General features: G+C 38.0%; 1 protein-coding gene across 8 annotated transcripts in view; it reads right to left on the reverse strand.

Annotated features, from left to right (window-relative positions):
- The window catches only part of LOC106881551 (nuclear pore complex protein Nup153), a 32,472-nt gene that overhangs the window by 1,669 nt on the left and 17,279 nt on the right, over positions 1-13,524 (reverse strand). For 2 of the 8 annotated variants that reach the window (XR_016244095.1, XR_016244096.1), the window contains exons 17-27: positions 12,952-13,113; positions 12,633-12,833; positions 12,241-12,378; positions 11,371-11,577; positions 7,523-8,317; positions 7,054-7,176; positions 6,188-6,316; positions 4,836-5,243; positions 4,237-4,316; positions 3,029-3,204; positions 2,614-2,922 (exon numbers count right to left, since the gene is read on the reverse strand). Coding sequence is in view for 4 of the 8 variants with exons in the window: in XM_014931979.3 (XP_014787465.2) it covers positions 2,847-2,922; positions 3,029-3,204; positions 4,237-4,316; positions 4,836-5,243; positions 6,188-6,316; positions 7,054-7,176; positions 7,523-8,317; positions 11,371-11,577; positions 12,241-12,378; positions 12,633-12,833; positions 12,952-13,113 (2,495 nt within the window). In the remaining 4 variants the exon portion in view is untranslated. Of the gene's footprint in view, positions 1-2,393; positions 2,923-3,028; positions 3,205-4,236; positions 4,317-4,835; positions 5,244-6,187; positions 6,317-7,053; positions 7,177-7,522; positions 8,318-11,370; positions 11,578-12,240; positions 12,379-12,632; positions 12,834-12,951; positions 13,114-13,524 lie in introns of those variants that run through there. The other 6 variants (XM_014931979.3, XM_014931981.3, XR_016244097.1 and 3 more) reach the window with 3 other exon arrangements.

Genomic DNA, 13,524 nt, shown 5'->3' on the forward strand with positions numbered 1-13,524 from the left:
GCATAGTTTGAAAAATACAAGCTAAATATTTAAGGGGTTTTTTTGGTTTATTTAATCTAAGTTGGTGGGAGAGGGGACTAAAATAATAGGAATCAAATAAAAAAGCCTCAAATTTCAGTTGTTTTTAGCAAAAGTTGAGTAACAGAGACAAGGTGGAAACAAGTTTAGAGTTGACCAGAATTGTTTAATAAAAATTAGTATTTGGGTGAGAACGAGATTTTCAATGAAATATTCCTTCTTGAAGCACACTAAACCTTCACATTGGAAAAGTTCAATAAGTGGCTGAATAGTTTTAGTTTAAATAATTATTACTGATGATGAACATTGCAATTATGTAGTTTCTATATTAAATAGAATACTAGCTGTAATCAGGGATGTAGTCTAGCATGAAATCTAACAAAAAACAACCTGGAGGCAGAACTAATAAAATTAAACTACCAACTATTTTTTTAAAACTGGTTTTATGAGGATCATAGATGGTCTAGAGCCGAATGGAGTGTGTGTGTGATATGCAGACACCCTCCACCCAACAAAATATGCAGCTGGTTGGTGTGTTAAGATTGGAAAGCAGAAGCCAAAGCATGGTTAAAAATGAAGCAAGAATTTAGAAGCTTTCCGCAAACAATTCACAGAACAACATAAAGGAGTTTACAGCAAAATATTTGAGAGTTAAAATGGAAAAAAAACAACAACAAAAAAACAAAACTATTTGTGCATCATCACCATACATCTATTTTTCCATGCTAACATGTGTGTGTGTATATATATATATTATACTCGCACAGAGATGGGTGGAGTAGGTATACTGTTGGCAAACAAATGATTAAAGCAACTCAGGTAGTCAGAGTATCTGAGAGAATAATGAAGACGGCAATGATAGCCTTTGCGTATACGCTACAAACAGGACTGACATGATCAAAAGAACCCTCTGTATGATACTGTGTTTGAGACATATTAGGCAATCGAGAGGATCATGGCTGATCTCCTACCAGCCAGGCAAACACACATCCTAACACTGACAAAAAGAATCTGGAGAAGCCAAGGGATCTCTCAGTAGGTTCAAAGTAGTACTATATGACATGGAGAAACAGAATCGTAGTAGAGTCCTTCGACATACAAGACAACTTGATGCAAGAGCTATAGACCAGATTAGTGAATGTACTAATAATCCAGCCAGACAAGTGAAAGGATGCTACACCGTACAGTAGATAGAGCCATAAATGCTAAGGGGCCTGGAAAGAATGAAATTGAAGTGTGGGAATGGGGGCAACAGAAGATATACTAAGCAAAGAGAGAAACTGAAAGCAAGAGGTTAGTCAATGTTCTCCAATGAGAGACTCTGCATTACAGAGCAGCGTGCTGGTGCGATAGAAGACCTTGCTAGTGAGAAGTGCATATGTAATGAAAGTGGCACTCTCACCCTAATTAACGAGAAGAAGACCAAGGAACAGAGATGCTACTATAAGATCCGGTTGAATACTCTAGAAGTATTTGAGAATTCTTGTTACCTATTTGATCAAAGTAGCAGTGAAGGAGAGATTACTGAAAGCATAGTTATGGGAATGATTAGAAAAAAATACAAGAAACTGTTACCTCAATTGGCTACAAAGAGATTGCTGTTGCCAGCAGATTGTATAATACAATGCTGCATGTAGAGAAACATGCAGAGAGGATGTACAAAGGCTGGAAAGAAATGAAGCAAGTATGCTCTAAACGATATTTAATGCTAGTGTGTATGAATGAGGGAAAATGGTATACACAGAACCAGATGTAGGGTACAAGAAATACTGACCTGATATGAACATGTAGTGTATTGGGAGGGAAAACCTAGGAAGAGATGACAAGTGGTGAGGGTTGATCTCAGAAGGTTAAATTCTAAAAGTGAAGAGACACTGTGCTAGAGAAGAGCTAGCCAACCCAATCAAGCATGAGTAATGGCAATGATGATGAGGGGGGACACATTAAATGTAACACACATGCATGGAACGTGGATGTTAAATGATGATGATAAATAATATACATTAAATATAAGTATATATGACACACACACACATACATACATACATATATATATATATATATATATTTATATACTGAAACTGAAACAAGCACATACACGTAGAAATATAGCGTGACACATAAGTTAGTTGCTGGGCAATAAAGACTGAAGAGGCAGCCAGTAATAATAAGCACAAAGAAAAGTGTAGGTACAAATGACAAAAGAGAATTGAAGCAGCAGCAGAGAGGAGAGGGATGAGGAGGAAGGAAGGAAGGAAGCAGGGATAAATAAGTTGAAATATTGACAAATGATAAGGGGGGGGGGGGTGATAAAACGTTGCTGATTTCTCAGAACTTTTTGAGAAGATTGATTCATTAAGAAACAGATTCTACAGTTAAAATGTTTAAAATGTTCAGATAATGTTTTTATTTACAAATTTCTTTCTGTCAAAAACAGATCTCCACATCTTGGGTGTTCATGTCCGTATGTAATGATGTAAGGATGGGGGAGGGGAGGGGAGAAGAGAAGCTGACAGCCTGTGGTGATGTTGAGAAGCAAGAAAAGGAAGCTGACAGCCTGTGTGAGGTGGGACGGGGGGGGGGGGGGGGAAAGACTAATTTTGAGAATTTACAGGAAGTTACAGAAAGAATAAAAATTACAAGAGGGAGATTTAGAGGGAGGGGGGTATCACCTGATAATTTAATTGTTTTGTCTAAAAGATTTTTAACTGCTGTGTGGCCCAGCTGGAGTAGGAGAGGTGCCACCAGACTTTTCAATGTTCTATCGGAATGTTCCCTCATCACAGCAGCAGCAGCAGCTGTTGTTGTTGTTGTTGTTGTTGTTGTTGTTACACCTTCCTGGTTCTTCTGATGGCTTTCTTCACAACACGGCCACTCTGGGGTTGAGAGCTGTCACTGTTGCCACTGAAACAACAAAGTAAATCAGAATTATGTAACTTCAGAGTGAGGAGGAGGAGGAAGAGTAGAAGAGAAAGCAAAGTAAATGAAGATAAAAAAAAAAAAAACTTACCTGAATGTGAAATTTCCAGAAGTAAAATTGAAATTTGGGGTTGAATTGAACTGGAACCCTGGTGATGTTCCAGTACCCAGAGGACCAGGATTTGTGTTTGTAGAAGGGGTCTGACCAAACTGGAACAAATTACTATTCACAGCAGTAGTAGCAGCAGTAGTAGTATTGTCACTTGACTGATTGAAAAGAGAAAGAAGAATGTCTTGATTACTGTCATGTTGCACAGACAATAACATTATTTAGCCTTGAAAAAACTTTTCCTTTCTATATTAATCAATGTATAACTTTATATACTGGGGCAGTTGTTGCTATTTCCAAAAGTATGCTTCATTGATATGGTCAAAAGACCGAAACATGTTCAGAGTTGTCTCCCGTACTTGCCAGGAAAATAAACATATTGGTTTACAGCTTTTTCTTCATGTCTATGAATTAAATAGGTTTACACTAATTAACTTGTCTAATAACAATTATAAAACAAAATTACATTAGCATACAACCATGTCTACACACACACAATATGTATATATAAAAGAACTTTCAATATTATTCAGATGCAATCTGCAAATCATAAAAATGATCCTTTTGCTCCAGTCAATCCCGACTGTGGACCACAAGGGGATATACTGTTGCTGTTGTGTTGCCTAGGATTCGTTATTTTGTCACATACTTGGCTATCTCAGTTACCATATCTATAATCCATTTTCTACTAGAACTCCACTTACTCTAGAGTTGTTGCTGACCAACTTCCCACTTGAACACAGTAAACAGCTATTTGGTTTCCCTCTAGAATATCTACAATCTCTTCAGATCTATTTTCCCTAGTTTACATACATGATTCAGAGGCAACTGGATGACAGTGAGCTAACTCAAACACAGTCGTTTACTAAGTGGCAAGAACATAACTTCAGCAAACCCTTGCTAAAAAACATTCTTAAGGTGGTGACAAGATTACAAGTAGAATATCTTTCATTAAATTTCCCAGTAACAATTCTACCTCTCAATGGCTAAACTTCAGTGATCCAATCACTTCAGTTGTTAGTTGGTCAAGCTAGTTGTCTCCCAGTTACATTTGCATCATGCAAATACACTTGCCAGCTATTTGCAATGTAACATTCTACAAAGGTAAAAAGTCAGGGAGTTGATGGATTACTGATAAGGAAACCAGCCATACAAACAAACAAACAAATGAAAGTTGATCATGCACTTACCTGCTTTCCAGTAAACTGAAACACACCACCAGTATTCGGGAAGCTAAATGGTTCAGAGCTACGGTTGGAGGTAAAATTAGCTGAAAATAACAAAGCTAGAATTAGCATCTCAGGTTGGAGTAGAGACATAACAGAGGCAGTAATTGGTCAGCAGTATTATCATTGTGTTGTAAAACCATATAACTGAACTGATAACGAATGAACAATAAACACCACTGGAGCATGGAACTTTTTAAAGGAAATGTTTTTCTGCAGGAATTCCTTAAAAAAAAAAAAACTGGTGTGGTGCTGGTGATATTGTCAAAGCACTCACTTGTGTCACTCAAAATCCATCTTCCATGCTGGCCTGGGTTGGACAGTGTGAAGGAGATGACTTGTCAAGCCCAGTGAAATTGTGGTTGTGGTTGATAGCAAGGTCATGTAAAAAGCATCCATTACACTCTCGGAGTGGTTGGCATTAGGAAGGGCATCCAGCCAAAGAAACCATGCCAAATTGGATGAGATACTAGTGCAACTCTCCAGCTTACGAGTTCCCATACCAGCATGCGAAGCAGATGCTGAATAATGATAATTAAACTGAGACAATGCAGAGTACTTACTTGTTGCAGGTGTGGTAGTAGCTGCATTAAAAGGCTTGCTGTTAAACAATGGTGGTGTTGGGTTGGCTGGTCTAAATTGAAATGTAGGTGCAGAGGCACCGAAAGTAGCAGGAGAACTGGCTGCAGAGGCCGGACTGCCAAACACAAAAGCTGGGGTTGACTGAGTAGTAGTGGTAACAGTAGGGGCTGAGGCAGTTGTCTGAACCAAGGGAAAATTAAAGCCAGGAGAAGTAAATGTTGAAGGAGCAGTTGTACTGCTACTACCACTGTTAGCACCACTACCACTACTACTATTGCTACTTATTACACCAAACGCTGGTAATGAATTCCCAAATTGAAACTGCTGGTTGTTTGAAACTGTGCTGCTGTTGGTAGTGGTGGCAGAGAAAGGATTCTTATTAGCAGAGTCTGGAAATAGAAGATAAAACAGTAATGCAATAAACGAAAGACAAAACCAGTTTCCATCACAGGTTAAACCAGATAACAATACTGTACTCAAGAGAAGAAACAATTGGTTTTTTTTTTTCTTCAAGAAATAAAATTTCATATTGATTTTGTTTTCCAATCTATTCTAATGTCCATTAAATGAAGTCCTCACATCTACTGGCAAAGATTCAAGATTAATGTTATTTGCAAATGTATACAGTTATCTCATTAAAACTGATCAGTTAGTGAGCTCAATAATTGACTTATGTTGGAACCACTGAAAACTTAACACAGTCTGTTGAGGAGAGTCAATATTTCTATGTGTAGAGAGCCACAAGTAGGCAAGAATGGACCGTTGACAGCTAAGTGCTTTGGCTATTGATACACTACCACTGACTGGTATGGGCTATCCAATGAACATTTGTATCAATTCTGTCCACTCAATTTCACTTACAAAGTTCAAGACATGATAGAAGATACTTGCCCAAGGTATAGTACAATGTGATAACAAAGTGAACTTGACCACATGACAATGTTTGTTGATCTTCCCACTGATAACCTGGTACCTTAATGATTCAAAGATGACAGTGACTTTTTCTTAGTCAATAACTTCCAAGAATTATTAAAACATGTCTATGTTGGACTGAAGCAGAGAGCAACTTGCCCAGATGTTGGGGTCAGCACAGAAACCTAGAATCCAAATCAGCCAAAAGCACTTCCACAACCCTGGGAACCTGCATAAACAGCAGCATTATTTATATTCAGTTGTTAGAACAGGTCGGATGTTCATTTGGAACAACAATAACATATTCTTGAGTGCGAGTCTGCAGCAGAAGCAAGGCCATAATATCATATCTGTGATGGGGTTATGATTGAAATAGTAAAGATAAGATTAATGACCAGTTTTCAATGAAACAAGCACTTACCAGAAAAAGATGTAAATCCTCCAGAGAAAATAGCATTAGGTTGAGCTGCAGCACTAAAGTTGAAGTCAGCAGCAGGTGTTGCGTTGCCAGAAGCAGAGGTCACTGAACGTTTAGCGCCACTTGGTCCATCTGTTCAATGAAGACATTCAAGTTTTGCTTAGTACAGAAATAGGGAGAAGCAGACTTATGATACGGTGGGATACAGTTTAGGCATCACAGAGAAATGACCAGCACAGTAATAAAGCCAATGGCATGGCTATTGATATCTACAAACAGTATATAAAGATGAGAATGTGTGTTTGTCTGTCTGTGTGAATCCCTAAATCTCGAGAACTACATAACCAATTTCATTCAAATTTTACACATGCCTTACTTTGGGTCCATGTACTGTCATGGGCCCCCAAAATTTTCAACTTCTTGCCTAATGTGAGCTCAGAGAAATCTCTTATCTCTTCCGCTATTTCAGTATTACGTGTCAAAAGTAAAACAATAACATCTCTATTGTAACGTCAGACACTTTGGTACAATAATGCGAATCTGAAGCTTTTCAAAGAGGATATGAGAGGTAGGTTCATAGTCTCTTGTGTTAGAGACTATGGTGAGCAGTACCTTAGTAGAGAGAAAGAGTCACTAACACGTGCGATTATTATGTTAGTCAATCATAAAGCCAAGCCCACAGCTTCCACAACTTCTATAATATAGTTATAACACAACATACTACTGTAATATGCAGCTATAATATAACACAATTTACTTCATAAACATAAAACTATATTACATGATAAACTCCTGTAACATAGTAAGAGAGAAACTGAGATATACAGCGAAAGTCTGTAGAGAATTATAAATGAATTACAAAATCTAACCTGCTTCATCATCACGTTCTCGCTTCAAAGGTGAAGTTAGACTAAAAGATGATTTAGGTCCCCCAGTAGAGGGAGCATTGGTATTTTTGCTACTGTCACTACCAAATATAAAGGTACTGGCAACTGAAAATAAAACAGAGATTGAGATTTATCAGTTCAATTCCTGAAAGAGACAGACAAATATTACAAAATCAATTTCAGGGAAAAAAAAAAAAAAAAAAAAAAAAAAAATTTTTTTAAATCCAAGAGGACCGAAGTTCTAGGGGAGAGGTTAAGTTGATTACATCTACTCCAGCACTCAATTTATTGGGTCCGAAAGGATGAAAGACAAAGTTGACCTCAGCGGAATTTGAACTCAGAACATGAAGACGGACAAAATGCGAAGCATTTTACCCGGATGGCTAATGATTGCGCCAGCTCACTGCCTTAATAATAATAATAATAAAAAAATTGTGAAGGTTTAACATACCATTCTTAGTGCTGTCAGAACTCCCTGCAGTCCCAAAAATAGGTGTTGCTGATTTCTCTGTGCTGACTGAAAATGTCGGTAGAGCGGCTGATGAAGTGGTTTTTGTATCAGGAGCAGGAATCTTGAAACCAGCAGCAACAGGCTTATCTGTCCCCGTAAAACAAAACCCTGATGATGATGATGGTGATGATGAAACTGCTGTAGCAAAAGTAGAAGTAGGAGCTGTAATAGGTAGTGCTGCACTTGCAGTTGTGCAATTCAGTGAAGAACTGTTGCCACTGTTTGAAGTAGAGGGATCAGCTAAAGAAGTCAAAGGTGCCGTTGTTTCCTTCATGCTAAATGGAAAGCCATCAGATTTAGGTTGTGAAAAGACAAAACTAGCAGGCTTTGGCTGGTCATCACTTTTCTCTTTTTTATCATCACTATTACCAAATTTAAAGTCACTGCCAGGTTTATTTCCAGGTACTGGTGATACAAAACCAAATTTAAAACCTGACGAGTTTCCAACCCCAGATTCACTTTTAGTTGAATCTTCCTGTGAAGATGGTACTCCAAATTTAAACCCATTGCTTGGAGCACTTGACACGTTGGGATCTAATTTAAAACTTGAAGAAATTGGTGCAGTTTCAGAACCAAATTTGAAGCCTGTAGAAATTGGTGCTGCATCAGACGTGGAACTTGTACCAAATTTGAAAGCAGAAGAAATTGGTGCAGAATCAGATGAAGAACTTGCAGCACTGAATTTGAAACCTGTTGAGGTTATGACACCAAATTTTGGTAGAACATCAACTGAACCTGAAATAAGGAAAAAAGTTGGACTGATTATTTGAGAAACGTTTAAAATTTCTTTAAGGTCTAAATAAAAAAAAGGATATTCTCATGAATAATGATGAACAAATGGATATATCTAGTAAAACAGTAGAATCTGAGAAGCCTAAATGGTGGAATATATATTATATGATGAGGAAGAAGAGAAATGCAATGTTTTGGGGCAAAACCTTTATCAAGAGTTATCTCTCTGACAAAGGTTTTTGCCTGAAGCAAACTTTTATTCCTAAAACAGCCTAAAGCTTATTCTACTGTTTCACCCTATTTGTAATTGATATATCTACATTGTTACATCATTCAGTAATGCTGGTAGAGAACCATACTCACACCGATGCTCACTTCTGCTAGACGGTTTGGTAATGTTGAACTAATTAGAACTTATTTACATTCGACGGATATTTGTCCTCATCTTGTTTGTATCGGCCTATATACCCTCCAGCCTTCTGGATCTGAGGAGTACCAAAGAATTGAATTCTTCATGACGACAATGCATCCTATCGCCAAGTTCTCCTCACCTGTGACTTATTCACCATAAACAACATGGTATCACTTCCACACCTGTCCCATTCACCAGATTTAGCACCTGCAGACTTTCATCTCTTCCCCAAGATGAAAATACAGCTCAAAATCCACCGTTTTAACACAGAGCAAACTGCAGAAGGTGCTTAACACACTCATGGAAAACAACTTCAAGACCGGATTCCAAAAGTGGCAGGAATGCTTGGATCGGTGTATTGCTGTGCAAGTTGACTATTTCAAAGGAGATGTTAAAACGTAGGTAAATAAGTTACTTTTTATTAAACATAATTATTCCGGTAACCTTTCGATACCACCTCATAATACATGTGTTTATCTGTGGATATCACTTCTGTTTCCATTGTGGCCGATGACAGTACCGTCTGATTGGCACCCATGCCAGTGGAACGTTAAAAGCACTATTTAAGCATGATCGTTGCCAGTGCCGCTGGACTGGCCCCTGTGCCAGTGGCATGTAAAAAAGCACCATTTTGAGCATGACCGATGCCAGTACCGCCTGGCTGGTCCTCGTGCCGGTGGCACATAAAAGCACCCACTACCCTCTCGCAGTGGTTGGCGTTAGGAAGGGCATCCAGCTGTAGAAACTTTGCTAGATCAGATTGGAGACTGGTGCAGCCTTCTGGCTTGCCAGCCCTCAGTCAAACCGTCCAACCCATGCCAGCATGGAAAGCAAATGTTAAACTATGATGATGAAAGGATCTAGTTGTTTTGTAAATGAAACAGAACTATGAAAACTCCCAGTCAGTTGAATGAAACAATGAAGTAGGAAAGAGAATGCCTTGTTTTTTTCCCCATTTTCCCAGTCTGGAGAAAGGGGTAGTGCACAAAATTAGTAAGGACATTATATTAGAGAGCTGATTTCCAGGGAAAGGATTGGGCATAATTGTCAGTGAGAGGCTGGAGATGGGGTTGGGTGCGACAATGATGATGAGAAATAAAGAGGCAAGGGGGAGGAGATACAAGACGAGCCAGTTCTGGGTAACAAAGGTCATTACAGGAGCAATAGAAAAAAATGGAAAGCAGAGACAGCATGACTGGACGAGAGGCAGAGTGTGTCTGATAGGGATTTGACGCCAGTCAGTTTAAGTAGTGCTTCTATGGATGTAGTCCTGGATGTCTGTGTGCATAGCAGCAGGACGGTCCCAAATGTTGAGAGGAGAACTCCACTGTAGGATTCACTTCAGCTTTGTATAATATCGGCGATTGTTGGGAACTGAACTATTTTATGGCCCTGAAGAGAAGAGCTAGTCTTTTGAATGTGGTTCTAGCTGAATGGCATTCAACTTTTGGGTTTGGTGTGATGGGGTTTTCTTGTTATAAGCAGGACTTGAACTTTTTGCCGATATAAAGGACAAGCTTAACATGGATCCACAAAAGAAGACAGTTTTGATTGCCATTTATGGAATTAATGCACAGAAACAAAATATAAAGGTGAGTTCAATGATAACAAACCAATTGTTCACTTAAATTTAGAGCTCAGTCCCATAAGTTCAGCAAGCTTGCTGCTGCTACTACTACATAGCATGATGATGTGATTGCTTACTTTTAGAATGACATTGCAGAGAAGGTGTGAGAGGCCAGATCTGGCCTTTTTGAACATAAAATAGAACATTTGGGTCAGATACGGCCAGTTTAAATGCTGTCAAGTTAATCTCTCTTCCACTATGTCTACAACAGGGATTACGTATTTCAGATCTTGATTCTTAAAGCAGTTATGTCCCACAATACTAACTAGTCAATCATTGCTTTAATCAGTTACTTCTACACTATAGGATTAACCAATACAACTAACCTCATGTGCGTTGTAGGTCTACATATGCAGAATTGGTCAGGGGATACTTAACAATCAACCACTTGTGTATAATGTGTCTAGCTGTGTAGCTAGACACTGATTTGGACCAAGAGATCAGTGCATTATGTTCAACCATATCGCCATACTGGCAAAGATTAGTTACACACAGATTTGCTAAATACTGAACTAAAGAATCTTTGTAAGCTATGATGATCAACACTATGATAAATATAGTTTATACAGAAGATGTATGTTAAGTTGGCTGTGATCTGTGGTAACATTCAAATGTGCAAGCCTCATTACAGAAAAGGTAGAACTATGAAAGTGTTATAAGTTAGTAATTATAAGGTCATAAGAAGATAATCTGACTGACCGAGTAAATTATATGGAACCATGCTTATTATAAAGATTAGGAAAATTAATAGATTAAAAAGCTATTGTTATAGTTTGGGGTATCCTCTTTTATAATGTCTATATATCAAGCAAAATTCAATATAACTAGTTTTAAAAGAGAAGCAGAGAGAGAAAGAAAGAGAGAAACTGGTATGTGAAGCTGTTAAGGAGACTATTTGCACAATAAAGGAGGTGTGATAGCAAGGATAGCGGGACACTACTAACTCCCCCTTTTCCGCATGACAGTTAAGCTGCAGCCAACAGGAGGCAAGTAGACAGCAACATGACAATATCTTACCTGAGGAATTGGCAGCAATAGTGGCAATAACTGCAGGCTTGATATGAGGGGTGTCACAAGCAATACATTTTCTACAATGTAGTGGATTGGAGACGAGACATGTATCACATTTCCACATAGACAAGGCTTTATCAAGCTGACAGTTACTGGTCCCAACTGATTGTTTTTCAGTCTGAGACAAACAATGAACCATATGGCTAGCAGCATCTGCCAGTAAAAGAAAGCTAAATGTATTTTAATATATCGAATAAGGAAAAGATGAAACCTACCTAACATTACATTTATATGTATGCTACTATCATTATATACACATTACGGTTGTTGATGCCATTATTATCTTCCAATATGATGTAAATGAAATTGCAGCTGTAACTACCAATAAGCAAGAAACCTAGCTTTATAGAGTTTTTCTCTCTGGTATTGTAGAAACGTGTATGATATGTTGAGGCAGGCTTTAAATAACGCAAAATCTGTGTAACACGGTCTTGTAATTTATAAATATTTCTGAAACAGCTTATCAAATTTCCATTTTAGTATTGGTTGGACAGGTCTGCCGTGTGGTAGATCTCCATTCTTTTTGACAGGCTGTCAGTGAAATTCAACATTCTGCACTTCACCCTTGGTTTAAATCCATTTTTCCTCCACTCCAGCTTGTAGCTATTCATTACAAGGTGAGATACCACGGACAGTATAATATTGTTAGAAATACAAACATATTCCTAACTGACATAGCAGTGAAAAGTGGAAAGAAATTAAAGAGTGTCCAATGGTAAGACAAATAAGTTATGTGCAAAACCAAGGTCTCAAGGATTTAAACTAATCTATGAAAAGAAAAATAAAAGAAAAAAAGAAAAAGAAAAGGAAACGAACTTGGTGGTGGTGCTGGTGGTGCATTAGGGTTGGCAGTTTGACAGGCAACACAGACGCTGTCTGATTCTTTGTTCTGTAACATACACACACTGCATTCCCATGTATCAGATTTCAAGAACTTGGCCATTAATGGATCAACTGTGAAATAAAATTACAAGTTTTAGTTAACATTTAAATCTAGACCATAGCAGTTGAAATAGGATCAGTACATCTCCATCTTCGCTTGTTACCTATAGCATAGTCTACATCAACAAGCGAACATGAAGAGATAGAGAGAGAGAAGACATACAGAACAACAAGAGATTTCACAAAATGTCAGTCAAGAGAAGAATTCTGACATGTAACTAGACAGAATATAAAATCAGTTAACAATAAAATAAAATTAAACCAACCTTTGTCGGATGAAGTTGGGGCAACGGTTGTAGCAGGAGTAGTAGTAAAGAGTGTTGGTTTACAACCCGGTTTGGGTGTTTCACAAGCAACACACTTAGTAGCTTCTGCTTTGTTCTGAATCATACAAGTATCACACTCCCACGAACCAGACGATGGCATAAATTTTGCCATCAAGCTATCAGGTTGTAAAGATACACTAGCTGAAATAGAAAAAACATACAGAGAATATTTAAACACAAAATTCTATTGTGGAATGGGTCTTGATTATTTGACATGACATCAAAACAGTAAAACACTTCAGAAATACTGGATAGAAACCTTTTGGTTGAGTTGCTGATGGCTTTGATGCTCCACAAGCCACACACTTTGTAGCTTCAGGCTTGTTTAGCAGCATACAGATCTCACAATCCCATGAGTCAGGTGAACTGATGAACTTTGCCATCAAACTGTCAGTTACAACGCTAGACGTAGTCGTCGGAGCTGAAGAGACAATTACAGCAAAAAAAAAAAAAAAAAAAAAAGGTATGAATAACTAATAAGTAAAAGTAACAGAAACAGTATCAATATCAAATGGTTTAATATTTATAGCCACTAAAAAGAGAATATTAATTATTTTTTAATAAGTCCACTGGCTATTTGTAACATTAGTCCCTGATTGGGCACTGAGATTCTATGCATATCATTAGTGGAGAAATTGCTGCTATTTCCAGCCTTAGACGTCTACCACAGACAAGGCCAAGGAAGGTAAAAATCATGTGATCAGGAGGTCCCAGCGATTGATTTATCTCCCTGCTAGCGATGTAAACAAGAGTGCTTACATGCACCAAAAGCCCACGAGAGGTTCTTTCATGGTAACAACTACCGCAGTAATCAGTGTTCTAATATAACATC

This window comes from Octopus bimaculoides, chromosome 13 (genome assembly GCF_046866305.1).
Source record: "Octopus bimaculoides isolate indiv1 chromosome 13, ASM4686630v1, whole genome shotgun sequence".
Classification (NCBI taxonomy): Eukaryota; Metazoa; Mollusca; class Cephalopoda; order Octopoda; family Octopodidae; genus Octopus; species Octopus bimaculoides.